At 40.8% G+C, this 27,952-nt stretch overlaps 6 protein-coding genes across 8 annotated transcripts; 3 read left to right on the plus strand and 3 right to left on the minus strand.

Annotated features, from left to right (window-relative positions):
- Window positions 1-67: 67 nt before the first annotated feature.
- On the plus strand, window positions 68-3,500 carry LOC133835677 (transcription factor Ouib-like). 2 transcript variants are annotated; one of them, XM_062265706.1, is made up of 4 exons: window positions 68-287; window positions 345-934; window positions 1,015-1,260; window positions 3,185-3,500. In XM_062265706.1, the coding sequence occupies exons 1-4, from the start codon at window positions 168-170 to the stop codon at window positions 3,396-3,398; spliced, it is 1,170 nt and encodes a 389-aa protein (XP_062121690.1). In that variant the 5' UTR covers window positions 68-167; the 3' UTR covers window positions 3,399-3,500. The 2 variants fall into 2 exon arrangements, with proteins under 2 accessions (XP_062121690.1, XP_062121691.1); XM_062265707.1 differs by lacking the exon at window positions 3,185-3,500 and adding an exon at window positions 1,316-1,593.
- On the plus strand, window positions 2,036-3,177 carry LOC133835679 (transcription factor Ouib). The gene is made up of 3 exons (XM_062265710.1): window positions 2,036-2,224; window positions 2,280-2,821; window positions 2,880-3,177. Exons 1-3 carry the CDS (start codon window positions 2,111-2,113, stop codon window positions 3,136-3,138), a joined length of 915 nt encoding a protein of 304 aa, XP_062121694.1. The 5' UTR covers window positions 2,036-2,110; the 3' UTR covers window positions 3,139-3,177.
- A 326-nt stretch (window positions 3,501-3,826) lies between the features above and the next one.
- On the minus strand, window positions 3,827-5,452 carry LOC133838964 (transcription factor Ouib-like). The gene is made up of 4 exons (XM_062270240.1): window positions 5,204-5,452; window positions 4,434-5,149; window positions 4,130-4,375; window positions 3,827-4,073 (listed from the first exon to the last, which is right to left on the minus strand). Exons 1-4 carry the CDS (start codon window positions 5,435-5,437, stop codon window positions 3,962-3,964), a joined length of 1,308 nt encoding a protein of 435 aa, XP_062126224.1. The 5' UTR covers window positions 5,438-5,452; the 3' UTR covers window positions 3,827-3,961.
- A 109-nt stretch (window positions 5,453-5,561) lies between these two features.
- LOC133838965 (transcription factor Ouib-like) lies at window positions 5,562-7,759 on the minus strand. 2 transcript variants are annotated; one of them, XM_062270241.1, is made up of 4 exons: window positions 7,514-7,759; window positions 6,684-7,426; window positions 6,377-6,622; window positions 5,562-5,847 (listed from the first exon to the last, which is right to left on the minus strand). In XM_062270241.1, the coding sequence occupies exons 1-4, from the start codon at window positions 7,652-7,654 to the stop codon at window positions 5,673-5,675; spliced, it is 1,305 nt and encodes a 434-aa protein (XP_062126225.1). In that variant the 5' UTR covers window positions 7,655-7,759; the 3' UTR covers window positions 5,562-5,672. The 2 variants fall into 2 exon arrangements, with proteins under 2 accessions (XP_062126225.1, XP_062126226.1); XM_062270242.1 differs by having other exon boundaries at window positions 5,833-5,881.
- A 175-nt stretch (window positions 7,760-7,934) lies between these two features.
- LOC133838961 (VPS35 endosomal protein sorting factor-like) lies at window positions 7,935-12,023 on the plus strand. Its single transcript, XM_062270236.1, is given in 13 exon segments — window positions 7,935-8,054; window positions 8,116-8,212; window positions 8,271-8,393; window positions 8,458-8,620; window positions 8,679-9,334; window positions 9,389-9,555; window positions 9,619-9,679; window positions 9,681-9,902; window positions 10,123-10,433; window positions 10,499-10,842; window positions 10,902-11,210; window positions 11,269-11,537; window positions 11,597-12,023. Coding segments are annotated over 13 exon segments (2,847 nt in total). The 5' UTR covers window positions 7,935-8,037; the 3' UTR covers window positions 11,705-12,023.
- A 114-nt stretch (window positions 12,024-12,137) lies between these two features.
- On the minus strand, window positions 12,138-27,638 carry LOC133838962 (PP2C-like domain-containing protein CG9801). Its single transcript, XM_062270237.1, has 4 exons — window positions 27,274-27,638; window positions 14,622-14,918; window positions 13,703-14,562; window positions 12,138-13,642 (listed from the first exon to the last, which is right to left on the minus strand). The coding sequence occupies exons 2-4, from the start codon at window positions 14,759-14,761 to the stop codon at window positions 12,384-12,386; spliced, it is 2,259 nt and encodes a 752-aa protein (XP_062126221.1). The 5' UTR covers window positions 14,762-14,918; window positions 27,274-27,638; the 3' UTR covers window positions 12,138-12,383.
- Window positions 27,639-27,952: the final 314 nt, after the last annotated feature.

Genomic DNA, 27,952 nt, shown 5'->3' on the forward strand with positions numbered 1-27,952 from the left:
TTGAATTTTGAATAAGCGTTAAAAGCATAGCGGGCAAATTCTGTGTGTGGGCGTGTCGACGCTTTTGTGTGACTGTCAGCGCAGCTGTTTCTACGACAATTTTACATGCAAATGCATTTTGATGAGTTTCAAATTACAATATAGTGCGGCGTGTTCAGTTTAGAGATATGCTGCTGAGAATGTGTCGCATCTGCGGAAAAACCAATATTTGTGATAAAAGTAAAAATCTATTTGAACCGAGCAACAGGAAGTTACTGGGGCACATTCAAATGTTAACTGGATTGCGGGTAATTATTAACGGAAGTGAAAGTTAGAAACACAAATTTTTTAATATAACTACTTAGTTGAGTGCTTTAGAAGATGCTCCCAGCTCCATTTGCTTTTGCTGTCAAGCTGACCTCAAGTTGGCCATGTCTTTTCGGCGGCTTTGCATCAAAACACAAAAGAAATGGCATCCATCAATTGAAGTCCATGAGGACTCGTCCTTAAGTGAGCAGGAGAGTTTAATAAAAAGCCCTGTACCAAAAATCTCTCAGAAATGCAATGAGCTATACTTAGACAGCGATTCAGATGAGGAACCACAGCAAACCGTGCAAGTTTTAATTAAAGAAACCAGAATACACAAACATTTGATCAATGATGAAACAGCTCAGGAACACGATCATCTCGACTTGAATTGGATGCAAGTACATAAAGATATCGAGACCTACGACATAGACGACAACGAAGACATTGAAGACGACGATAGTGATGAAAAACACATTCCTAACCAACAAAATATCGAACATTCCACACAGCCTCACCGGAAACTCCTGAAAGCGAATCAGGAGACTGCTATCTACATTTGCGAGCTGTGCGGAACACACGTAAAAACAAAAGCCTCTTTTGAGCGCCACATACGCAAACATACCGGAGAACGTCCCTTTGGCTGCGAGTAAGATTACATTTACATTTAATTGTAGATGCACATAAATTACACTCGATCTAATGGAATATTGAAATACATTTGCGTAGGAAATGCGAGGCGCGTTTCTTGACGGCAGCTGAACTGCGATCACATGGTCTCACCCACACTGGTGAACGACCGTATCCATGTCGTTATTGTGATCGCCGATATGTCAGCTATATGGGCCGACTGAAGCACGAAAGACTTCACACCAATGAGCGTCCATTTGTCTGTACGGAATGCGGCAAGGCTTTCACCAATACCTACATTCTCAAGAACCATATGCTGGTTCATACGGGTGAACGTCTTTTCAGGTAGATAATATTATTTCATAGATTTTCTGAGTATAAGCTTAATTTTGACTTTCAGATGCGAGCTTTGTGATCGTTCCTTTCAGCGTAAAACTCATCTCACCACTCATTTTCGTTCCAACACGCACAAGCTGAACGTCGAAAAGCATCAAGATGCATTACAAATAGCTTAGATTGCATACACAATGTTAAAATACTATATACAGACATATAAACGTTCAATCAATTTTAATTATTTTATTTTCTTTCAATTTTAACGAATTTTTTATATCATTCAGCTTTTGTCAAGCAATAACTGTTCAATGCAAAGAAATCATTCAGCTTTTGTCAAGCTCAGTTCAGTACAAAAAAATGCAAAATTTTTATTTTTGATTGAAGGGAACAGTTTGTTCAATTTTGTTCAATCTGAAGATTGCAAAAGGTGTTCCCATTAAGAAGTAACACTTTATAAGGTTTTAAAAACGAAACTGCGAAAATAAATAGTTATATGTATATATTTGTATTTGCAGTATTGATTTTTAAGTTTTTTTTTTATATTTTGTATTCACATAGAATATATAATACTTGATAGGAAATAGAAATAGTTATCAATTTTCGTTTAGCAAATTGTATTCCGAATGAATGCAAAAGTTTGTATATTACAATGTATTGGAGTATGTATTGAGAAACAAATTTTTATCTTTTTGATTGAAGTCAACTGGGAACAGTTTGTTCAATTTTTGAGCCAGTGTTGAACTGCGGCAACAACCTGTTGGCGTCTCTGGGTGAATGGCAGGCGCTTCAGTGGGAGGGTGATAGCTGTTTTGTTTACAATTAAAGATTGCATGTATCTAAAAGATATTTTGTGCACACAATGCTACAAAACATATGTCGCATCTGTGCTATTGACACTAATGAAGTATCCAAACTCTTTGAGAAGAGTGCACGGAAATTGGTGCGCCAAATAAAACTTCTTACCGGTGTTTTTGTAAGTTAATGAAAATTATAATGATGTATTAATTAATGAACTAATTTAACGGCAGCTGGAGTCCAAACCCGACTTGCCCGATGTTATTTGCAATAGCTGCTTACAGGATTTGCACTGTGCCATAGAGTTTCGTCGCCGCTGCTTGCTTAACCACAAACGATGGAAGCCCACAAAGCTAGCGGAATCCGAATCTGGAGCATCTACAAGGGTTATTTGTGTGCGCCGCAGCACAAGAAGTCGGATGCAATATGTAGAAGATGAAGCTCCACTAAGTCCAGTTGAAGTGCTAATTAAAGTAGAGCAACCAAAATGTAATGCAATTCAAGACGACATCGATCATTTGGAGCCCCCAAACCAGACCGAAAAAGATAACAGACTTGACATAAATGTGTCGGAAGAGGAGCTCTATGTGCCACCCACAAAGGGAAAATTACGATCACGCTCACGTCTAATGAAAGCCACAATCTTAAAGCAGCCCCGCACTAAGCAAAAGCTGCCAGTTTTCTTCTGTGATCAGTGTGGAAACAACGTGACGGGAAAATCTGCCTTTGATCGCCATCTGCGCAAACACAGCGGCATTCGACCTTTTCAATGCGAGTAAGCTGAAGTATTGCATAAAAGGCTTTACTTTTTATTAATATTGTTCATCTTTTAGGCAGTGTCCTGCACGTTTTTTCTCAGCCGGCGAGCTTAAAGGTCACCTAGTGATGCACACAGGGGATCGTAACTTTCCCTGTCGTTACTGCGAACGTACCTACGTCAACTATAGTGGTCGACTGCGTCACGAACGAACTCATACCAATGAGCGGCCATTTGCATGTGCCCAATGTGGCAAGACTTTCACCAACTCCTACATACTCAAAAACCATATGCTGGTTCATACTGGAGAACGCATGTTTAGGCATGTACAATAACTTTAATTCATATAAAGATTACTTAAAGCAATTGTCCGTTTTACAGATGCGATTTGTGCGATCGCGCTTTCTCGCGTCCAACGCACTTAAAAACACACTATCGCTCGAATACCCACAAGCATAATTTGGAGAAATCCAGTGCTGAGCAACTGCAGCCGGTTAAGACGAATGAACTACAAACGACAGATGATATTGTCTCACTTTACGATTCTATCGAAGATACACAGGTTCAATTAATAGCTACTGTTGACGTAACTTAAGAACAACAACATTATTGTGCAATATTTAGTCTTTAAGTAATTTGGTGTCAGACACAACTCGATGCCTAAGAGTAAATGAATAAACTGTTTTTAGGAGGCATTTATATACAATGTATGTATATTATACATATATTTTCAGATAATATCGGTTCTATGACGCAAGCAAAAATTTAATTTATATTACTTACGCGTTGTCTTGATATCGTATACTATTACTGAACTATTGATAGACCTTTTTTTTTTGAAATATTGCTTAAATTCCACAAAAATTAGATACACGCAATCGACAAACATTTAAAAAATTAAAAATACTTATAAAATGTCTGCTTATTTGAATTGCTTGGAGTATTTTATGTATGCATTTGAATTGCTCTCCAATCAATTTTTCTGATTCCTTTCCAATATCTTCCAAATTCATTTTAGCCACAGCTACAAGACACAAAAAAAATACATATTCCGGTTTGCTAGCTTTATATCTTAAATTCAATTCACAACAGCTAAACGAAATACCACAAAAAGTCCATATTTAATACAACAGATTCCATGCCTTATCCACAATGTAATCAGCTTTTAAATTCCTGCTGCTGACGCTCCATGTTGCGCTTATGGGCGCTGGATCTGTAATGCGTAACCAGATGCGTTTGGCGTATAAATGTTTTGTTGCACAACTCGCAGCTGCAATGGAAAAAAGTTGGAATAAGCTTACAAATCAGTTTACAAACAGAGCTTACCTAAAGGCTCGCTCGCCGGAATGTATGAGCATGTGGTTCTTGAGAATGTAGGCGGTGGTGAAGGCCTTGCCACAGCTTTGGCATCCATATGGTCGCTCATTGGTGTGCGTGCGCTCGTGCTTGACTCTGGTGCTATAATCTGTGAAACAACGCTCGCAATACTGGCAGGCAAAGGGACGCTCTCCCGTATGTCTTCGCATGTGGCGCTTCAGCTCCGAGTTGGTACAAAAGCGATCGCGACAAATGCTAAAGAAGATTTAACATGAAGTACGTCAATTTCATTAAAGAGCGTTTATCAACTCACTCGCACTCAAATTGCTTGTCCCCACGATGTCGCCGGCAATGCAGATCGAAGGCCATTCGTCCAGTTATATGATTGCCACACTCGTCGCAAATGAATATCAGGCTGCCGACACGCTTTCGTCCTGGTTTTTTCTTAACTGCATTTACACGCTGTGTGTCTGCAATCTCGTCGTTTAGCACTCGGTCTAACATCGCACAGTCCTCGTCCGATTCTCTATCGGGCAAAATATAATTCACATTTTCCTGATCTCTGCCCTCTTCTTGGACGACAATTGTAAATGGTTGTTCCTCCTCTATTATTTCCACGTGTTGATCATCTTCTACTGTTGATGCTGCTGCTATCTCCTCCTTGACTAGTTCATCTTCTATGACAATGTTGTACTCCATTAAATCATCCTGTTTTAAATGCTCGTTTTCTTCAAATGTTTCCTCCTCTTTGTGATCCGTTTCAGTGATGATGTCTACTTGCTCCTCTTGCATATCAATAATCTTAGATACGGATTCTACATCCGAATCATCATTATTTGTTTCTCTTTGGCTGAACTCTAATATGACTTCTTTGTATTCCGCGGGTATTTGTTCCAACTGCTCCTCAGTTAATCCAGCCAGCAGCTCATGTTGTGCTCCAAAGACTCGGTCACGAAATCGGATTGCTTCACGTAACTCCGTTTGACAGCAAATACATATAAGGTCCGGTAAACATTCCACATTTTCTAACTGGATAAATTATTTTTAATGACCTTACAAAACTGTGAAAAATTGATTACTTACAACGATGCCTGTGAGAACTTGCAGCTTCCAAAGTATATTTGGGTTATCAAAGATGCGTATGGATCTCTTGTACGCTGCGTATCTGCCACACACTCGGCACATATTTTTAAGCATTTTGAGATTTTTAGAAATAAACAAGAATATAGTCCGATAAGTTGTTTTTTTTCCTTGTTTTAACTCCAGCTGTGTTTTCAGTGTGTACCATTCACACGTTGACGTTGACGAGCTACACATTCCAGTGTTGTAAAACACAAGATGCTTAATGTAATCATATTTGTAAATTTTCGTATCATAAATCATTTTTCGCCCCTTTATTTCTCCAATATATACAAATTCTCTAAATAAAGTATATACCCAATTAAAGTGTTTTAATAATTTTTATTTTTATCTATATGTCGTATAGTAAGTATGCTCCAATATCTTAAATGATAAGTGTACAATTTCAGTAGAAACGTATGTTATTTAGCTTTTAATCTTGAATGTGCAAGCTTTCTTCGTCCATTTCCAATTTGAGCTGATGAGCCGGATCGTGTTGCATTTGCTGCTTCAATTGATACTTCTCCACAGTTCGCTTATGGACACCGGTGCGCATATGTGTGCTTAAATGGGTCGGCAGCATAAACGACTTGTCGCACAGATCACATCTACAAGAAAGAACGATAGAAACCAGATACAAATCTACAAACAATGTTTGCTTCAATCGAGAGTGCTCAACTGTCAAACACCCAGCCAACAATTTAGTGTGACCGTAACAACTGTACTTATCGCATTTCTTATGAATAATTGTATGATCCATTTTGATAGCCAATTTATCATAAGTCGCCTATATATTGTGCTCTTCTATTTAAAAAAAAAATAAAATAAAATATATACGAGACAATCAATAGTCTCTAGGATCTAGTAGATCATACGGACGGGTGTGGGGGGCAAACCAAATGATTATAATAGTGTGACCATATCAACTGTACTTTCTTATCGCTCCACAGAATGCATGTATATTACATATGTATAGCTCTTATAATTTTTGTAATCTAGTTGTTTGAAGGGACGGAACCTCTTGGAATATCTACTTTTTTCCGCCTGTTATACATATATTATCCTTATTACCCATTTTCAATACCCTTTTACCCCAAGGATAGCGGGTAAAGGATATTTCTAAAATTAAATGCTCACCTATATGATCGCAAGCCGGAATGTGTTAGCATGTGGTTCTTGAGGATATACCCGGTAGTGAAGGCTTTGCCACAAGTGCCACACGCATAAGGCCGCTCGTTGGTGTGCGTGCGCTCGTGCTTCACTCGGGTTGTGTAGTCGGAGAAGCAGCGACCACAATACTGGCAGGCAAAGGGACGCTCTCCAGTGTGCTTGCGCATGTGGCGCTTCAACTCTGACGTAGTGCAGAAGCATTTGTCACAGATTCTAGGAAAAATAAGCCAAATCAATTACTATGATTCTCTAGTAAAAGACAGAGCAAACTTACTCGCATTGGAAATCCTTTTCGCCACGATGACGACGACAGTGCAACTCGAATGCCATGCGTCCCTTGATGTGATTGCCGCACTGGTCGCAAATATAGACGCCTCCGGCGCCACGACGACGTGGATCATCTGCTTTGATCTTTGGCTTTGGTGGCAGACTCGATTTCTTAACAACCGTTTCGTGCTCATACTCATCGTCCAATACATTATCCAGCACAGCCACCTCGTCATCCGAGTCGTACAGATAGACTTCTGTGGGGTCGGGGACAATCAACTGATCAGCCATGCCCTCAATCTTCACCACATTGCCATCATCGTCGGCCATTAGACATTCGTATTGTGCATCCTCCTCGACTATCGTGTCATCCTCATCGCCGTCATGTTCAATGATGTCCGCTATGTCCTGATCTATCTCATATTTGATTTTACCAATTGAACCACTTTCTTCCGGGGCATATTTGATGAACTCCTCCTCCGCTTGGCTGCCATCTGGATTGACTTCGCCTTCGGCATCCGACTCGGGGTCGACAGCATGACGTCCACGACGCGTTTGCGATGGCAATGCATTGGCGCCCATGATGAGTGCTTTGTATCGCTCTGGTATGTCATTCAACTGCTGTTTGCTCATTCCATCGAGCAGATCACGTTGTGCACTGATGCAACGGTCGCGGAATCTGATGGCCGTTGTCAATTCTATGTTGCAGCACTCGCACATTAGTTCGGGGAGCCCAATGAAGCTTTCCAACTGCAAAAATTCAACGAAGGAAACATTTATTTTTAATAAGCGTCAAACAATACTTTTGTGTGAGCGCATTTTTTTCTTGTAATTTACCCGCAGTCCCGTCAGCGTCTCTAAGTTGCCAAGAATTTTTTTGTTGGCCTTGTCGAAGATTTTAAACGATTTTTTAAAGCTCGCGTATTTGCCGCACACACGGCATGTGTTTTTCAACAGTTTATTTGTCGTTTTTGACATCGTTAATGAAGAAAAACACAATTTTTATATCAAGAAATAATTAAGGGAAAAAAGATGCGCGGACGTCTCGCGTTGCCAACTTTTCGTTTTGTACAGTGTTGTTTTGTCATTCACTGTGAACGATAACACATTGAACATTTGAATTGCTGTCTGTGTGTTGCAAATAAAAAAATTTAAACAAAGCACTTATTTTAAAGAAAATGGCTCTGATTTCATTTAAGAGAATAGCTTTTGAAATTATAAATGAATTAAATTTGCAATTATAATAATGAATTTAATTTATAAATAGTTAAACAAATACATCGATATTTGTTATAGGAAATCCAAGTTCAGAAGTGTAATCGATGTTTCGATAGTGTAATCGATGTTTTTCCACCGCTATCATGTCGTCGTTGGAATGGTAAGTTTCGTCTAGAAAATATAAACAAATAATTGTCTATAATCAAGCTGTTATTGAGCAGGGCTTGTGCACCGCGCTGCTATCAAGTAACCAAAAACCATCTACGTAGACATGCAACGCAGGAACATCCGCTTAAGCAGTTGGCTGCAAGTGTTGCGGTAAGGGAATAAATCCCAATTAACGAGTGATTAATAAGTGATAAAAAATGTTTATCAGGTTTTGGAAAACAACAATCCGCTGAGCTTGGCCTTGGCACTCGAGGGCTCCGATCCTTTGTCTAAGTTTGCGCGCCAGGAGCAAGAGCTCAACGATCCATTGACCCAAATGGCCAGTGAATATGTAAGCACAAATTGAATATTTTTTTCTTTTGATTGTAGTAAAATGATCATTCTAAATATTTTAGACACTCAAATCCAAACGCAGTAATGCAGTTGATCCTGAGGATAACACGCTGAACTGGAGTACGCGTCGCCTGGGAATTTTAAATCGTTTCACCACTAATGAGAAGCTATCGCTCTCCACAAGTTTTCTATGCACCAGTAGCTCGGAAGGCGGCGGCGAGAACTGTAAGTTTACTGCATACATTTTTTATTAATTGTAAAGTTAACAAATCTTTCGCTACAGTCAAAGCGCAAACAGTCGTTGCTGACAAGGTCAAGTATCGTCTGGAGCAACTGGATCACTTCGATGATGGCAGCATGCGTCACATGATGGATCTAACGCAGCAGGAGTATATACAACGTTTCGATCAGCTGAAGCAGGAGCTCATACAGTCCTGGCACAGTGATCAGCGAGTCAAGGCCCTCAAGATAGCCATACAATGTGCTAAAATGCTGTCGGACACGAGCGTCTTGCACTTCTATCCCAGTCAATATGTTCTCATCACCGACATCTTAGATGTCTTTGGCAAGCTCGTCTACGAGCGACTACGTGCCAAGGCAGCAGGTGCACCGGGAGCATCGGCTGTGACACTGCAGCGAGAACGCGAGGCTGCACGCGATACTTGTCAGAATTGGTTCTATAAGATAGCCTCGATTCGAGAGCTGTTGCCGCGGCTTTATCTGGAAATGGCCATATTTAAATGCTATGAGTTTCTAACATCATCGCAACAAGAAACTGAACAACTGCTACTCCGGCTGACGAGTCAATTGCGTGGCATTGCAGATCCTTTGGTCTCCAGCTATGTGCGTTGCTATTTGGTACGCGTCGGAGTTCCTGTTACACCTAGTAAACTTTACATACGAGACAACTTCAACGACTTCTTTATCATGTATCCACAGGTAGGTCTATCAACTCTACTTTTTTGACAACTCTCTAATTATTTTCTTTTACAGATTTTCCGCTTAGTGGCCCGCTACAACTTGCATCCAGAGATAATCACGGCCACCGCTTATTTACAACTTTATGCGCCTGCTCTGGACTTCATGCTGCAGTGTCTCATGCACAAGAGCGAAGTGTATGCCGAAGAAATGCTTAGCGAGTGTAAACAGCTTAAGAACAAGTAAGTTTACTTATTTTCGTTTGAAACTAGCTAGTTTATTCTTGCATTTTTTGAACATTTTAGCGGTGCTGTGCTTTTATCCATACTCAACTCTTCCAAAGGCGAGTTTATTGCCTCGCATGCTCATGAGTTTTTTGGAGCTTATCAATAACTGCGACACGCCCGGCATTTCAAAATCTCAGTTGCTACGACCGCTGGGCAGTTGTGTCAGTAGCTGTGCTCCGTTGCAGGAGCAGCGTGTTCCCTTTCTAAATGCCGCATTTCAAACCATCAACACGCTCACGGATCCCAATGAGTACATCAATTGTGTGGAGACCTGGACACCCTTTGTAGCGCAGTATTTTACGGTAAGTGCTAATCAGTACGGAAGTGCTTAAACTCAAATACGCCCCTTTGAACGTTAATGCTATTTATAGTGCTTTTGGTAAATTTGTATCATCGAACCAAACCATTTATAGAATAGAAAATCTAAAGTCCTTCTGGTTGATTAACCTCAAACTCACAATCCAAAACTAGCCTTTGTCTAAATGAGATTATATTATTTATTTTCTTATTCATAAATTGCAGATACACGAGGTTAATCGTTTGCTAGGTGAACTGAACACCCGCATGTGCCTCGGCAAGGCCTATGAGAAGCACTATGGTCAGCTGCAGAGTATCTTGACGAGAATCATGCAAAACTATCGCAGCATCGAGTTGCTGCTTATACAACCGCATTTTTTGCCCTACTTAGATCTATTCCATAAGGAATCGGTGCGCGTGGAAGTCTGCAAATCCATACTGAGTTACTATCGTCAAAATAGCGAGGAACAAACTTGCGATGCTGTTGTTACCAATGCGCTGATGTATCTAGGAAAGATACTAAACGACTCCGTCAAGTTAGTAAAGAGAGATCAACTTATATTGATACAATTAATACATTTGTGTTTGTATTTGATTCTAGTGCACTCACAGTAGAGGATGAACGGCGACAAATCTCGCAGCTCATTAATGGTTTCATTAACAAAGTGCACTTTGGTCGAGATTTGGAGCAGCAGCTCAGTTTCTATGTGGAGGCACGCGGCACATTTAGCAACTTGGATGCGGTCTATATAACCCTTGTGCATGCCGCGTGTAAGCTAACCATGCGTTCTTCCAATCGGCAATTGTCAAAATCGTTGGGTTTTATCAAAGCCTGCATTGCTTACTGCTTCATTACCATTCCTAGTATTACTGCTGTTCAGCAGAAAATGGATTTGTATCTGCTCTGTGGTCAGCTAGCTCTGCGGCATCTCTGCTTAGGCCAAGGTATGATTTGTGAATTAGCTGAGTATTGAATGCGTAACTAGATTACTTTATTCTTGCAGCTGATGCTTGTTTTGAAGCTGCACTTCAACTTGTCAACGAGTTGCCCACCGTCGCTGTCGATTTTGAGGGCAAACCGCGTTGCCTAGAACGCTATCTGGTCGCATATTTGTGCAATATGCTCGCCACACTGATTGTAGTGCCCGACAGTCCTGAGCAGGGCGTACTATATTTTCTGCGCCTGCTGCTGGAGATCGTAGGTAGGCGATCCTTTAAAGCGAACAGCACAGCGCCCACTATCATATATTTGCATGCTCTAGACATGCTGTATGTACAAAGTCTGGAACAGTTTCCTTACCACATCGACGGCGGTAAGCATTTGCTATGCCAATCAATAACTTGTACATTTACTAATTATTTTTTATTTAGTCGTTTCCAATGATGCACTTTACGGTCATGATCCCAAGTTCCTAGTGGAGGTGAATAACCTGTGTGGCCAAGTGGTGGATGCCATTCTACTGCAACTGAAATCTTTGGGCGCTGCCCAACAGCTGCGCACACAAGCACAGCTATCCATGGAGTTATTTATGCGCATTGTGCGATACGCAGATCTTGATAAAGAACCTCTCTGCCAGCTGGCAGTAAAACTCTGGCTGTTGGCCAACAAATCGCAGGCTGAACTAGATTCCGAAACAATAGTGCGTATATACAACCTATTTATAATGCAAGTAATGCCATTGTTAACTTTTTGTTGCAGCCACAAACGTTGTGCAGTGTGGAGCACTTTTACAAATTGGTAAAGGATGCGTCACCATCGAGAGCTCAGACAATTGCCAAGCTGTTGCTGCGTATGCGGGATAGCTGAAACTGAGAATCTATAGTCATACTATATAATCTATATATAAGTTGTGGCTAATCAAGCGTGGATAGCGGCTTGGTTACCATGATAACTACTTGAATTTCGTTGTGCAATCAAATGGCTGAATTAAGACTTACAATATTTACATAATGAATTAATCTTATGACTTACTTGGAACATATTAAATGTAATCAAACACCATAAACAATTGATTGTATTATTAAATGCGCAGTTTTTGATGCGTTTATTCAAATGTTGATTGCTTTGCGCCCGCTAAGACACAGCCGCCATAGGAATCTAAGCTGTGCGTTTACGACGTTTATACGCATCGCCTTATCGTTAATTCGCGATAAGTCGTGTGTAAGGACTATATACGAAGGTGTAAAAATATGAATTACATTTGTTTGCTCTTTTTCATTTTTGTGTATAGTTTAAAACATTTGAGGCAATTTGTCGTTTTTGGTTTTTTTTTTTGCGTGTGCATTTCAAAAATGGCTAAATCTATGGCTGACGAACTCGCAAGGATCACATATATGACATATGACGTCTGACTGAACTTAAGAACAAGCTACACGAATGGAATACCAATTAAATAATATATGTATGTATGCATGTATATTAAACTACACCGTTATGATTACTTGTTTATGTATATTTATGAATGTTGTGAATACGCGTTGAGTGATTAGAAATTGGTCTCCTTGAATTCCTTAGATTGTAGCACAGGTGCCACGTTGCCATTGCCACCGCCACCTCCTCCTCCACCGTTGGTAGTGTTATCATCGATGGCATCCGATGATGCTCCACCCACAGTATAAGCGAGCACCGTCGCATGATCCAGTTTCCCAGGTAATGCAGAGAAGGCGCTGCTGTCGACGACACGTTTACGCGCCGCACGATGCTGCATGCGATTCAGCTGTACCTCGCGCTTAACGCCATCGGGGCCAGTGGATAGCTTGAAGAAGAGTTCGCGCTGTTCGAGAGTCTTCCGACGCGCCGAGGTGATCATGCGCACAAAATCGATTAGCAGATGGCACAGACGACGCGCTGACGAACAAGGCGAAAAGGTGCCGTTGATGCCATAGCTGAGCAGATCCTCCAGGCGATAAAGCGTCAAGGCGTGCCGCTGCGGTCCCGTGACCAAGGGCAGACCCATCGCTGACTTTGGTATGCGTTGCACTGGTTGCGCTGGCGCATTGGCGGGCGCTGCAGTTGTGACACCGTGACGCGCATCGATTAGCGTCTGGGAGCGCATATACTTGGGTCGACTAGGCGCATTGCTGGGCGGACTGCCGGCTTTTGGTTGGCGCGTTCTCGCTGGCGGCGTGGCCGATGACGAATGCAGTCGCGCGTAGATCGCTGAAGCACTTTTGTTCTGACGCTTAGACGCCAGATGGCCGCCAGTTTCTAGATGTTGCATCTTCACATCTGGCGTCCAAGCTTCGGCGAATTTGCCCACCACTGGATCGAAGTTATCGCTGATGCCGTCTGATGTGAGAAATACTATATCGCCGCGTTCCAAACAGCTCATTGAGAAGGTGAGATTACTCAACTCAGGTTTGTTGCCATCGGCGGGTCCCAAAGCACCGAGCGCATCACGCATATCCCGCATTGAGCTAATGTCGTGAGAACCTTGTGTCAGTTCACGTACGCCATGCTTCTTAGAGTACACATAACCCAGCGAATCACCGACGTTGCAGGAGCACACAACATACTTGCCGGGCGCACCGTCCAACGGCAAAACCACCGCTATTGTCAGTGTGGAGAGCGCGCCACCAACCTCAAGTATGCAGCCATGTCCCTCCCACAGACTGCGCAGCAGACTGACAAACAGTTCCTGCGTGGTGGTCGCCAGACATTCCTGCGATTGTCCAAAGACTGCGCGATCCAAGTAGTCCAGACAGCCATGCACCGCGGAGCGAGCAGCCAAGCGAGCTCCATCGCCTAGAGATGAGTTAAAGAGAGAGTTAGTTGGAGCAATAGGAAATAATTTCAACGGCTTACCCCAGTTAACGCCATCGGCCATTGCCATAGCAGCGGCATCGCCACGCACCACACAGCCATAACAATCGGCAATGGGATTGCCCATGGGCTCTTTGGTTAGCATATTGTTTTCATACAGCGACACTGAGATGCCATAGGCAAAGTCACAGTCCATCTGCCAATTGTCCACACCAGCAACTGGTGTACTCAGTGTGCTGTTGGCGCTGCTGTTGTTGGTTGTCGTTGTGCCGCCCTGATTACTAACTGCCTCACGCAGCAGACGCTCACGTTCCGAGTTCCCATCTCCCGCAGCTCGAGTGGCCTCAGTCTTAGCATTCAATAGATTCTTATTGTTCTGATCCTGGGCAGGACTGCTATTGCTAACCATGCTCACTAAAATTGTGGTGGCCTTGCCGCCTGCTTCGCTTGGAGCAGCCGAAGCAGCTGGCACGCCATTAAGGCTGTGCTTTGAGTTTTTTCGCGAGCGTATGCCAGCAGCATTTGAAGTTGTTGTGGAGCCTGTTCCCGTTGCCGGCTGATCCGCATTACTCTGTCGCCTAGAGCCTGTCGGTCTGGCGAACTTGTTGCTCAGACGTGTTGAGGAGTTGAGCGCCGAGACTGGCGGCGTGCTCTTGCGAACGCCATAGGCATCGTCATTCTCCTGCTGTGTGTCGATGAAGTCAATATCGTCCGCGTAGCTAGCGCTTAAATGCAATTTGGAGCGCTTGATGCCCGTGAGTCCCTCGTCGGGTCCCGTGCAGGCGGCAGTGATAGTGTCCGAGCCGCTGGCATAGCGACCCAGCTTCAACACCGGCATCTCTGTGGGATTCTGTCCGTTGTAGATCTCCGGACCGCCGGGCAAAAACTCGCGTTGCATGCGACTGCAAGAAAAGGGAAATGAAACAAGCCTCTATAGCTCGAGACAGGATGCGTGACTTACCCCTCGAGATATTTGGTGATGAAGCTGCCATCGTCCTCGTTCTCCACGTTGCCGTTGACCCTCCGGCGGCCATCGCGCGGTTCCGCAATGAAGCTCAATTGTCGAAAGTACGTGGTGACCTTTTGGCGCAGGGACGGCATCTTGATGCCAGTGAACTCGTCCAATTAGAGATGAGTCTTAATTACACACTGTGTGCGGTATGCGGGCGGTGGTTATAACTGGGGTGGGGGGATTCACCGCCTCCAATTATGGTGCATTCACCTCATCGGCGGCAATTGTTGTGAGAGAAGTCGTTGCCTAAAGAAGATGAGATGACGAGAGAAGTTGGAGAGTTTAATTATCAATAAATTATGCAATTAAATGCGGCATCATCTCTTGCCAGGATGTGCACTTAGTCGCCACGGGGCATGCGAAGGCAGACAAAAAGCTAAAAAGGATGATTACCCTTACTTCTAATCCTAAAGCAGTTTCTCCTCCTCACGCCTTCTATTCATTTAGAATGAGGAAATGCCACAAAGGCAGCTCATTTTGGATGAAGAACGAGAGTTGCGATGAAGGGGAAACGGAATAAGGAAGAGACGACGTCACTTTTGAGTTGAAAATGACGTAAGTTCTGTGGGATTCGCATGATTAATGAACTGCTTAATGGTCGGGCTCGTTGCCTTGTGAAAGATTTCAGACGCTGATTATCCCAGAGAACAATTGTTTAAAGATGCCAGCTTAAATTGCAACTACTTGGCATTCAGTTGCATTGCGATTAGCAGCAATTGTGTTATCTTAACAATATAGCCGTAAACAGTTTCTACGGGCAAAAATAAAGTACGATTCAAACTTATCTTCGCGTACAATATATAGTAGTTAAAACAGACGGGAATAAGATGAATTTTCGCACAAGCGATTTATATAAGTAATCAACAGAGACGTAATATGATCGAGACGTGGTGATCGGCTAGCTGATACTCTATGAAAGATTTCTGCAAACAAACTTAGTGCAATTTTTATAACCAAGAGAATTAATTTAATGCAGTTGTTTATTAACCGCATGTAAATATTTATTTATGGCATGCAGTTTCTTTATTTATTATATTTAGACAATTTGGGAAAGCCAGTCAGAAAGCAAGGTAAAACATTGTAAACAAAGTTATATTTCAGCATCATAGCACTTACAGCTTGTGGTGTGCCTCGATAGTTTAGTTAGGCAGTAGAGAAGCTATTGGTCGTAAGATGGTAAGACTAACAATTATTTAACTGGACTGTGATACTTTACGCAGCATGGAAAATAAAGCAAGTTGACACAACCGTTTGTTAAGAAACGGCTGAAATTTTACCACACCCTTGGTCTAACACAGTCGAACAAGCTTGCTTAGTTTGTTTACTTGTTTGCGTATGGAAATTAGATGCAACCAATTAGATACGCTTGACGATCAGTCAAGCATATATGTAGACAAACTTTTACATATCATTCGTATTTAAAATATTAAGCATACCGCATTTATACTATTTTACACAGTACAATTAATCAGCCACAATAACAGCTGTCAACTGTTGATGTTTGTTTTTATACCCGCTACCCATAGGATAGAAGGGTATTATAGCTTTGTGCCGACAGGAAACGTATGTAACAGGTAGAAGGAGACATCTCCGACCCTATAATGTATATATATTTTTGATCAGCGTCAACAGCCGAGACGATCTAGCCATGTCCGTCTGTCTGTCTGTCCGTCTGTCCGTATGAACACCTAGATCTCAGAGACTATAAGAGATAGAGCTATAATTTTTTTTCGACAGCATTTGTTATGTTTGCACGCAGATCAAGTTTGTTTCAAATTTTTGCCACGCCCACTTCCGCCTGCGATCCGCGTGCGATCCGCGTGTGATCCGCTTGCGATCCGCTTGCGATCCGCTTGCGATCCGCGTGCGATCCGCGTGCGATCCGCTTGCGATCCGCTTGCGATCCGCTTGCGATCCGCTTGCGATCCGCGTGTGATCCGCTTGCGATCCGCGTGTGATCCGCGTGCGATCCGCGTGCGATCCGCGTGCGATCCGCGTGCGTTTTTACGTAATTATTTTCTTTGGCCGCAAATATCTCCAACACAGTCTCTTTGGGTATCCGCTTGCGATCCGCGTGTGATCCGCGTGCGATCCGCTTGCGATCCGCCTGCGATCCGCCTGCGATCCGCGTGCGATCCGCTTGCGATCCGCGTGCGATCCGCTTGCGATCCGCGTGTGTTCCGCGTGTGTTCCGCGTGCGATCCACCTGCGAACCTACTTATTCGCCTCGCGATTTATTCGCGCGCGGTTTATTCGCGAGACGCGATTATACTTCAATACTTTAATTATTATATTCAAATATTTTAAAAATATAACATAAGTGTTTTCAAACATTCGCCCGCGATTCGCCCCGCGATTTTTTCGCATTATTATACTATTAAGATTAATGTGTAATTTCGGATTTTGTTGCTTTTTGAATCGGACCATTGCCTTCATAACCCCCACCTCCCACCAATAAATGTTTTTTAATATAACCAATGAAACATTTAATTTTGGTTGATATTTGCTGATTTAAAGTTTCGTCAAATTGCTCGCCGTAAAGTTGTATTTGTATGTAGCTTCTTAGAGCATCTTCCGAGCGCCTGTTTTTCTCCCAAACTTCGAGAAGTGCAGCGTGTGGGAGCTCATAAGTTGCTGGACATAAGTAATTTTTTTGAAGAAACGTGCAAAAAGTTGCAAAAATGATTAGTTTTATGATATTAAGGATACATTTGGTAATAACTTTGCGTTTTTACCTTTTTGCAACGTTGTGCCATTTATAAGTTATACACCACGGAACACAAACAAACTTGTTAGTTTTAAGCTAAAAAGATATACATATAAAACACTTCACAGTTGGACAACAAGTCATAATAATCAAAACATGTAATCTAAGATACATTTATAAATAAATTATATATAAATTGTCGAAGTTATTAAAGAAATTCTTTTGTATGGGCAAAAACGCCTACTTAATAGGCGTCTTAGTTGCTTTGGCTGACAATCTGGTATATTGTGCCGTCTATGGTATATTTTGAATGCGGTACTATATCGATATACCACATATACCATTTGGTATATTTTTTAGTATTTTTGCAGTATATTTAGTATATTTTGAGAATAATACTGCAAAATATATTGCTTTTATTCAAAATAGGTAGCGGGTATCTCACAGTCGAGTGCACTCGACTGTAGCTTTCTTACTTGTTATAATTGAAATTTATCGCACTTCAAAAGCATGCTTGACTTGGGATATAGAAATTTCATATTACGATCTTCCAGTTGGCGCCTTTCTATGCGATTCTGCTCAGATGTTGTTTACTTACATAATGGCACCTTGACAATAAAGTCAAGACAAGTCGACCTTAGGCCAATCTTTTTCCATTTGAGTAGACAATAAAATGCGATACAAAGACTCGCACTCGGGTTACTTGAGACCCATTGTGGCTATTCAATTGTCCATTAGACACGTGCCTCTGTGTGACGAATGGTCATTTACAACAGGGTTGCCAACATGTTGTGCAGATTGTACTTGTTTTTCTTTTTTTTACTGCTTTTAGTGTCAATATGTACAACATGTACAATTTAATTAATGTCGCAAGCAATTTACGAGATAGGGTTGCCATGGTGGCTGTTAATTTACTCACAGATGACAACTCTGTGCTGGCATAATTATGAATGAAGAATAGTTTCATGAGTCTTTTGTGTGCCGATGCCGATGCAGATGCAAATGGAGAGACGAAGTTGATGTTTGTCGTTCCTCGTGCTGCTTTTGATTGACAGCGGCAAGAGCAAGAGACAGAGAAGAAGGTTGTCTACCAGGTGGCGCTGTAAAGTTGAGCACAGCACATGAATGGAAAAATATAAATAAATGGGAATTATGTAAATTGGTTGGGCCGCTGAGGCGGATGCTGTGGGTGCGGCAAATCTCTCTTTGAGATTAATGTTGTTGTTGCTGTTATTGTTGCAGCTAAATTGAATTGTTTGTGGCGCTGAAGTGCAACATTTCAATCAGTCTGATTGATTGCGGCGAGTATGCGCTTTGTTGCGCTTCAATGCATCGATTGCAACGTGCTGCATGCCACATGCAACAGGCCAACGACAAGGGGGAATTGGTTAATTTCATTCGAATGGCATCGCAATGCTTGTGGCAATTACTACGAGTATTCTAGCAGAGCACTCTTCGCTCGATGCCTCTGCTGCGGTCTCAGTTGCCTTGGCTATATAATTAAATTACTTTCCTTGATATTTTGCAATGATTGATGCGTGATCTGCCAAGGGGGAAGTTCAATTCAATTCAATTCAACCTTCGACATGCGGCTGAGCTGCAAGCTTGTTGGTTTGTTGGCGTTGGCATTGAACAAAGTGATTATTGCTTTAACACGATTGAGTTTCGCAGAAGAACTAAAGAGAGATAGAGATAGGCAAATAAAGACAGATAGAGGCAAGAGTGTAAGACTCTTTAGTAAAAAGTAAAATAGGAGGCAAATAATTTTCTTTGTTTAAATTAAAGGCAATCTCCTCATCAACCTTTTATTTTTACCCTTAGTACTTACTGCAAATGGAAACAAGATTAACTAAGGAGTAGTTAGTAGAAAATCCTATATTCTTTATCAGTATTAACACCACATTTTATTTATGATTTTCATTATATTAAGAGTCATCTCTATTCTTTATAAATACTAGCAGCACATTCTCTTTTAATCAATTTATGCGACGGTTGGATTGCGGCTTGCTTACAAAAAATATAAACTACGAATTTTAAAATTGTTAAAACGCGTTTGGTTGTCAAACACTTTTCAAGTTCATCTTTCATTTCATGGAGAATGTGGTTAGCGAATTTGAAAACAAATGCAATTCTACACGTATTGCTTCAAAGTCATATAAATTCCAATTTCCAATGTCACCAAAGCTTCACAATGATTGCTCAATAAACACCAAAGTTATTTCAGAACCAATTAAGTGTAAATAAAAGAGATTCGTCTGGCATTCTGCTTATATATGACTCTCCAAATTACTGCAGATGTGATTCATATCTTACCATTCGTAAATGTGTCGTAACTTTAACGTTTATAGGCTTGGCTCTGAGTATTTCGTAGTCTACTATTCTTTCTTGTTTATCAATGCTCTGGCATTCTGTTGTCCGCCTCGATATGTGTTCCATCATGATAGCGCTTTAATCTACAGCCGATCCCCACGATCTCCACGTTCCCCACATTCATGTATTTATGTGCTGTCTGTATATGTAAATGTTCTGCCAGTCGTGTGCCACATTTAATCGACACTTTCAGCGGGCTGTTCATATTCAAGTCATCAACATTTTCAACACTCTCGGCTAATCAGGCGTGAAAATAGACCCAAATCGCAGCCAACAATTGCGTAAGAATCCAATGGCAAAGGGGGAAATGGGGAGCGTGTAGGAGACAGAGATCCGAAAGGGGTGTTGAAATCAATGTACATAAATATTGAACACATTTAGTAGAATTTTAAATGCGAGCAAAAACAAAGACACTGCGTTCACCGCACTTTCCTCTTGCCCGCCAACTATAAATAATTAAATGATCGTATTTATAGCAACGCTGCCAGATGGCAGATGGCACAAAATGTACACAAAAACCCAACCCAATCAACAATGCTATGACCTGAACCCAACCCGGTTGGATCTGTCTGTCTGGTTGTCTTGCGTTTAATTTGTTTCTAAATTCGCAAATTCGCTTGAAAGATTTATTTTTTGTTTGTTTACGCGCTCTAGTTGTGTGTGTGTGTGTGTGTTTGTTGTTGTTCTTGTATTATTTCCGCTAAATGCGTATAAATAATTGATTGAGTGAACCCATTGAAAGAGTTTTCCCTGGCACCGTTAATTGTATTTGCACTTGCATCTCATCAAATTAGAGAGACAAAGTACAAGGGCAACTTGCAGCTTGCAGCTTGCAATTGCTTGCAACTAGTGGCAGGACTCGTGCAACATTTTCTAAAGAGCTGCATAGAGACCTTGTGTGCGGCAGGTTCTTTTGTGCGTGGCTGCTGAATAGTTGTTGATTTAATGCTCAACCAAGTGGGAAACATGCAGCAGAAAAGTCAACAAACAAGTTAGCATAGACAGTTAATGACTAAAAGGAAGGGAGGGAGGGAGGCGGAGCGACAGCGACACAGTTAATAGCCGTCGGCTGCTAAAAAAGCCACAATGACAAATGCGTCGACAACGCGCTGAAAGATGATGATGTCGACGATGTGCGCTCAGCGACTTAGGCATCTCAAGGTGGCTGCTGCATTCATTCGGGGGTCTTGCCATAAGTCAAGTGCATTGCTAGACGAAAAGCCATTCAACATAAAGCAACACACACACACACACGCACGCACACACTCGCACACTTGCGGAAAAGAAAGTGAATGTTTTTTTGCGCTTTGATTCATTGTCAGTTTCAGCCAAGTTTGAGCTATGTTTTTTTGACCCAAAACGAAAGCTGAAGGCCATCAATTCATAACTTTGTTAACTGCCAACACAAGTCATGCATTATAATGGCTTAGTTTCGCTGCTTGTTTTAAGAGAACTTAAGAGCATAATTTCTTAAACAATTCACTATCATACGGGCAGCTTAACTGAAGAAGTAGCTTAACAGAAGAGACTACAAATAGCTTATGAAACAAATGAATATTATAATAAACAATAAAATTATAGCAATTAATTAACGATTTGATTTAAAATCTATACGATCTACCAGACGAACTTATACCTGTTTTAATATATATCATTTAATGATATATATTATTTAACTTATGAAATATGGAGTTAAATTAAAAGTAAAGCTAAGCGAGGAAGTTTTACTTTAAATACAAAGGAATTATATATATCGGTAATTCTCTGGTGGAATTTGTCGCATGCGACACTTATTACAGTGAAAAAACATAAACTGAAACCATTTTAAAAATAAGCACTATATTTAGAACTTAGATTGATTTAGGAACTTTTTCTGTTTTACGACAAAATATATAAATTCGTTAATTCATTGGATCAAAACAGAAAAATAATTTCAAAATTATTCTCAAATTAAAGATTCATCTAAACGCCATAGAATTATATTCAATATTTTTTTCATTTATATTGAAATTATTGCTAAAATAAGATATTTAGATAAAACTTTATAGCGTTTTCCACTTAAATTTTCATTGATCTCACCCCAAAATGAACTCATAAATGCGACTATTGAGTTTTTCTTGTATAATTTTGTTTATCCATCCACAAAATTTTGCTACTCTCTACTCCTAACACTTCACGTCAAGAATAAACATAAATTACTTTATCTTGTGTTACAAAGTCGAAATAAAAAAGGCTTTCACATTTATTTCAGCGCATCTCTGTAGGGGGAATTTAATATGCATCATGCCTCGAATTTTCTCTACATTTCTCTGAATTCTTAGCATATGTGTAAATGGTAGGTAGTTCCCCACATCTAAATATAACATCGGACCGACAGAGTCTAGGTCTATTTTGGTTCTATTCAGGCGCAGTAGAATGTGTAATCAGGTGTAAAGACGCCGAAATGAATCATGAAAGACGTCAGCAGACTCCCAGAGTCCCAGAGTCCAGGCACATCCCAGAATGCAGGCAGACTGTTGGCCTGTTGTTTGCTGCTATTTGCAGAGTCCAGCCACCGCTTGGGGCTCCATTAAAATCCGTCTAATTAAAATTGCATGTGATGAAAATGGCATGCACAAACAACGTGGCACACAATGCAGTTCCTTCACCTCGTCGTCGAGTCGAGGAGTGGGCGAAGAAGTGTCGTTGTTGTCGTTTGGGGTGCTGCATGGAGTTCGCCCCTATTCATGCCACATGCTGCATGCTACGAGTACATGCCACATTGCCACATTGGTGGCAATACCAGTCTCGGGATTAGGCTGGGGCATTGCTTAAATTGCCAGCTAATTGGCTTTGGAGTGGTTGTTGCGTGGTGCGTTCATTTCCTGCAACAAGCTGCACGCCGAAAACAATTTGCATTAATGGCTAGCGTTGGAGGCAAGTTCCAATTTCCATTTACCACCTTCCCACTCCCCGCTCTACAATCATCATTATTTCCAGCTTCAAGCATTAATGCAACACTCGAACGTGCCGAAACTGAAAGTGTGAAATAAAATCCATAAACGGAAAAGTTGCCTACAATTTCGCTATAAATTTGTATTGCATTCTGTTTGATTCCATTGATGCCATTGATGCCATTGATTGGGGTAGCTGGGAGGTATTGGGGGCGATGCCATTTGATGGCATCTTACTGTGTCAAAAGTGCACTTTCACATGCAATGCTTTGACGTCGAAGTCGATGACGATGACGATACTTGGAGCCCACCGCCTGTTTTTTATCGCCTGCCATAATGACGCATTACATTTTACCCCCTTGAAAGGGGTTGCGCACCACCCCCTAGAAAATGTGTCAGCTAGTGAGTGTGAGCGTGAGTATATGTGTGAATTCCATTCTCTTATCGCCCATTTTCGTTGCATGTTTCAACCATGTGCTTTTGGGGTCGCGCCTCTTGGCCCCGTTTCTCGATGGGGACCCCAAAAACTTGAACGAACTTCCTAAGTCTAAGTAAGTAAATACTCGAAACAAGTACAATATGAGTGAGACTTCGTTCGACTCGAGTAAATAGGGCGAACGGGGCTCTTTCTCGCCTTTTGTTTTGGGGCCAAGTCGACAAACTGTAATTACCAGTTTCAGCTACTAGTAGATGACTAAATGAGCGGGGTTTTTCCTACAGCTGCAGCAAATATAAAGCCCATTTGTTTTTTTAGAGAACTTGTATCAAAGGAAAAGTCGAGGAAAGTAGACATTAAGCTCATAAGTAAGACAGCAACAGTAGGTTTTGCTTGACTTCTAAATAATGTTCTATTTTCATAGAATATTGAGTTGTATCAGATTTTCATTCATTAAAGAGCTTGTTAAAGGGTTGACTGAAAACTTGTATCTATTTTTGTTATTACAATCCCATTTATTATTCTTTATAATTACTCTATGTTATAAAATCTTATTTGTTTTAATTAATGACTTAATAATCGTCATACTTATTGCCCTAAAATTGTAAATAAAAATAAATCCAAAAAGCAAATTCCTTCATGCATAATTTTGTATTATTATCTAAGCGCTTTGCCATAATTAGCTGTAAACCTATGCAAAATTTGTTATACTCGTAATTGAAGGCATTTCCTTGTTCTTTTATAAGCAAAGTTGGCGTTTGTTGTTCATTGGATACATGACAGGCAGTAGCTCTATCTCCATGTAGGACTTATGATTGCAGTGCACGGCACAACGCAGCACATGAATAAATTAGCCTATGGGCACGGCCGCAGAGTAAAAGGCACGGCTTCAGTTTCAGTTTCAACGTCAGCTTCGGCTTCGGCTGAATGACAGGCTTGTCTGTCAGGCATACTAATAAGTTTAATAAGTTGCCGCAATTGAAAAATCAACTGTGTAACTCCCCAACGCAAATGCCAAATGCATTGCGAGTGGGAGATCTGGAAAGCTAAAAAAAGGAGAAATACAAAAAAGCAACACTGAACTGAGTTGCAAGACAAAGAATCAAATACTAAGTAGAAAATGTAAATGAAATCTAAATGGTTTGGGTATCAAATGCAAAGAAGTCAAGGCCCGGCCAAAGAACTGTGCGAAACAAAAGACCCCGCAACATCAACAACAACAGTAACAAGGGCAACAACTGCTTCCCCTTCTCTGTTGTCTGCTGTCTGGTGTCAAATGTCTGCCCACTGACGTCGCCAGCGTTTGGTCAATTTAGCTGTGCCAGGTGCCATTGCCATTGCCTGATACCCACACTCTCCTAGATATCGAGTAGTAGCTTTAATTTGAGTTTCATTGGCCGGATTAGTCATCGTTATAAACTGAACACGACGCGTGCTTAGAGCGAAAAAACAAATAGCTAAAGAATTCAATGAACTTTTGCCAAAGCTTTGAGCTAATTGTTTTCGATGATCTTGATGAGCGTGAATCATTTTCGAAAAGCAATTCTACAAGTTTAAAAGTTTGGCAATTTATCGACTCTCACATCGTTAAATTATTGCTAAAGAATGAAGCTCTAGAGTTCTATCGAACTCTTTAACCAGTTAATGCATTGGGAATAAAAACGAGCCAAACTATATGTATACGAGTATATCATAAAATGCCACTGAGACAACAAAGGAGAAGCCAACTCAATGGCTGGTTGGGTGGTTGCTTGCTGTCTGGCCACCGAGCTTGGGACCGCGCCAGCTGTGGCGGGAGTTAGACAGACTGGGGCGCAACTTTACGCAGCATCCCTCGTTTGGGCCAACAACAGTTGGCCTGAACAAACAACCCCAAAAAGTGACTTCCCCCCCCTCCGTACCAAAACAGAAGCATGTGGAGTGCATAGTTCACTGCCAGCTGCTGAAACAACAAAAACACCAGCAACAAAATTCTTTTTGCCTGCTGGCGAAAGTGATTGAATTCCAACAAGATTCGTGGCGCCACAAGAATTGAGTACTGGAAAAACTTTCTCGCATGAAATTAAGGCTGCATTGAATCAGATGGAAATCTTTTTGACACGAGCATGTGAGATTTAAGACGTAAAGAATTGAATCGAAAAAAGGCCAAGAAAGTTGTAAAATGCAAATGCAAAGAGAGAAATATACGAATAGAAATTTGTTTAGCAACTAAAAAGTTAAATGAAATTCTGATATTGCAGAAAACTATCAAAATATTTAAGGTTTATACATAATGTGCGGTTGTAAAGCTGAGATAAATATAAAATTATAATTCTTATTAACTTAATAATACATAAATACTTATAGAATATAAATATAAACATTTTGTCAATAATGAGTTTTGGTTGATATTCTAATTGGGCTTTTTTCTCTAATCAAATGTGTCATGAATAATGAATCATGTTTATAACCAAAAACCCCTTTTCGAAAGATTTTTAATATTCTTTCCAATTGTAAAGCGTTTTAAATAAATTATTATTAATTACATGGTTGTAATTCAATTGTTTGTGGAGACTGCAAACGCCACTAACAAAACGTCCAATTGCTTTCTTTTTTTGTAAATTAAACATAATCTTTTACATATATTTTTGTTTCCCCGTTTTATTTGTCATTTACGTAACCCTTAAGCCTTTTTGTTGCATTTTCCACACACTAAGCGGCCAGCATATTGTGGCTGGACAAGAGACACAGAATTTAGAATTCATTTCCTGTTATTTTCCGCTTTCCGCTTTTGCCACAGTTTACACAACGAACCAGGCGCTTAGGAAGCGACCTCCAACACATACGCCCAAGGTATCTTCCCCCCAATCAATTTGTGGCATGCCGTGCACTATGTTATCCTTGGCAAGTGTGCAGGCTTAAGGCACCCGCAACGTCATCGTAGCCCTCGTCATCATCATAATCATCATCATCATCATCATACTCGACCATCGAGTCGAGCCGTGTCATGTGCCGCTTTGACGTGAATAGTGAATAGCCTGCTGCATTTGGAAATTGCCAAATGTTTTTTCGGTTTTTGCGCAGTAAAAATAACTTAACTGACGACAGGAAGCGGGACATAAGTGATGCGGGGAACTTGCGACGTCAAATTTAGCAAAGTTTATAAAAACGAGGAAGCTTCATTTATTCTGAACTGACAGATGCCCTGCATTTTTTTTAGATCTTGCGAATGATTTACGTTGTAAAATTAAGTATACGTAATTCCAAAAAGTTCAAGAAAAATAAATATTTTAGAAACTGAACATTGCTCTTAATCTCTGTCAATCTGGGAGGGTTTTAGATTTTTAATATTTAAAGACAACTAAATCAGTTTTTCGGTTGTAATTTTTAAGAAATTCTTTTAAAACCACATGTATCCTTTTACCGTTAAAAACCCACATAAAATATTGTATGACATCTAAGCTGCTGTCTAAGCGCCGGTGTTGCAAAAGTGGAGAAAATGACAAGTGGCACGGGAATAGTAAATTAAATGATTTACATCTGCAGTTGCAAATTAACTGCAGTTAACACAATTTGACACTAGAGCCTCTTTTAGTTAGACCAATTTCACGCCATGTTCAGATGAACAATTGAACAAGTTATCACAAACTTCATAACGAAATAAGAAACCGGTTATTGCAGCAACAACAACAGCAGCAGTTGTGCGAAAGCTTTTACGCAGTTATTGTTGTTGTTTTTGTGGTTGTAGTATGACGACGGCGGCGTCGCAGCAGCTGAGATTTTGCAGCTGTCTGCGAAGCGCAGAGCAGGTGAATCAGAGGAATCCTCCCCACACACACACACGCACACGCACACACAACCACATCAGCAGGCAGTCAACGAAGCAGCATAAACAGTAAAAACAATGAAGACATCGGCCAAGTTGAATGACAAAAGCAACAAAAAATTAAAAAACAAACACGTACACATACACGCTAGCATACCAATACATTCTCGCACTCACTTTCGACAACAAAGTGGAGCAAGGCACAAAACAAAATAAGACAAAAACAAAGAGTCAAAGTTGATGGCGAAGCGTCATACGACTAAAAATCAATAGAAGTGGGAAGCTTACTAAAGGACAACAAAACAAAGAGCAACAGCATAAAAAACTAATAAATACAAACATATACTTACAATAATTGTTATGGTCGGTCGTTCTTATCGGGTGCGACTACGACGATGGATGCTTTACATATGTTGTTGGTTGGCGCCACACACGCACGGGCTGTTTTTGATTGCGGGTGGTGCAGGGTGGAGGCGGGCGGCAATGTAAATGGCTGTTTCTTGGTGGTGGTGTTTGTCAAAATTTAACCACTAAGGGTAACTTATTTATTTCAATATTTTATTTATGAAGCGCACTATTAAAATTTGGAGCAGTATGTAAACAAATTTATATCGTATTGCCGTTTGTTTATTCAAATGTCAACTTCGCCCGTAATTAAATAAAATTTCGAAAACATGACTCGCACATCCATTCACAATGACTTCTGAAATGTAACTATTGCCGTTGAGAAATGGCAGCGTGACCACAAGTTCAATTTCGAAATGTGCTTTTGGGGTCAGCAAATATGCCTAAAATATTGTGGCTGGTAACACTTGAAAACGGATATTGGTATTTCGCGTATTTTTTTTTAAATACATTCTTTCTTCAATATTCCACTACAAAACTAAAAACTGTCTTAAAGATTTTTTTCTAGCATATAGATCTTACGAAAAGAAATTCGAAAATTTTATTCCTAATGAAGTAAAAATCCAATAACTGAATAATTGCTGTTTTTCTTTAAGATCAGCACTGTTTTTCAGCATTTTAATA

This window comes from Drosophila sulfurigaster, chromosome 2R, assembly GCF_023558435.1.
Source record: "Drosophila sulfurigaster albostrigata strain 15112-1811.04 chromosome 2R, ASM2355843v2, whole genome shotgun sequence".
NCBI classification, from domain to species: Eukaryota; Metazoa; Arthropoda; class Insecta; order Diptera; family Drosophilidae; genus Drosophila; species Drosophila sulfurigaster.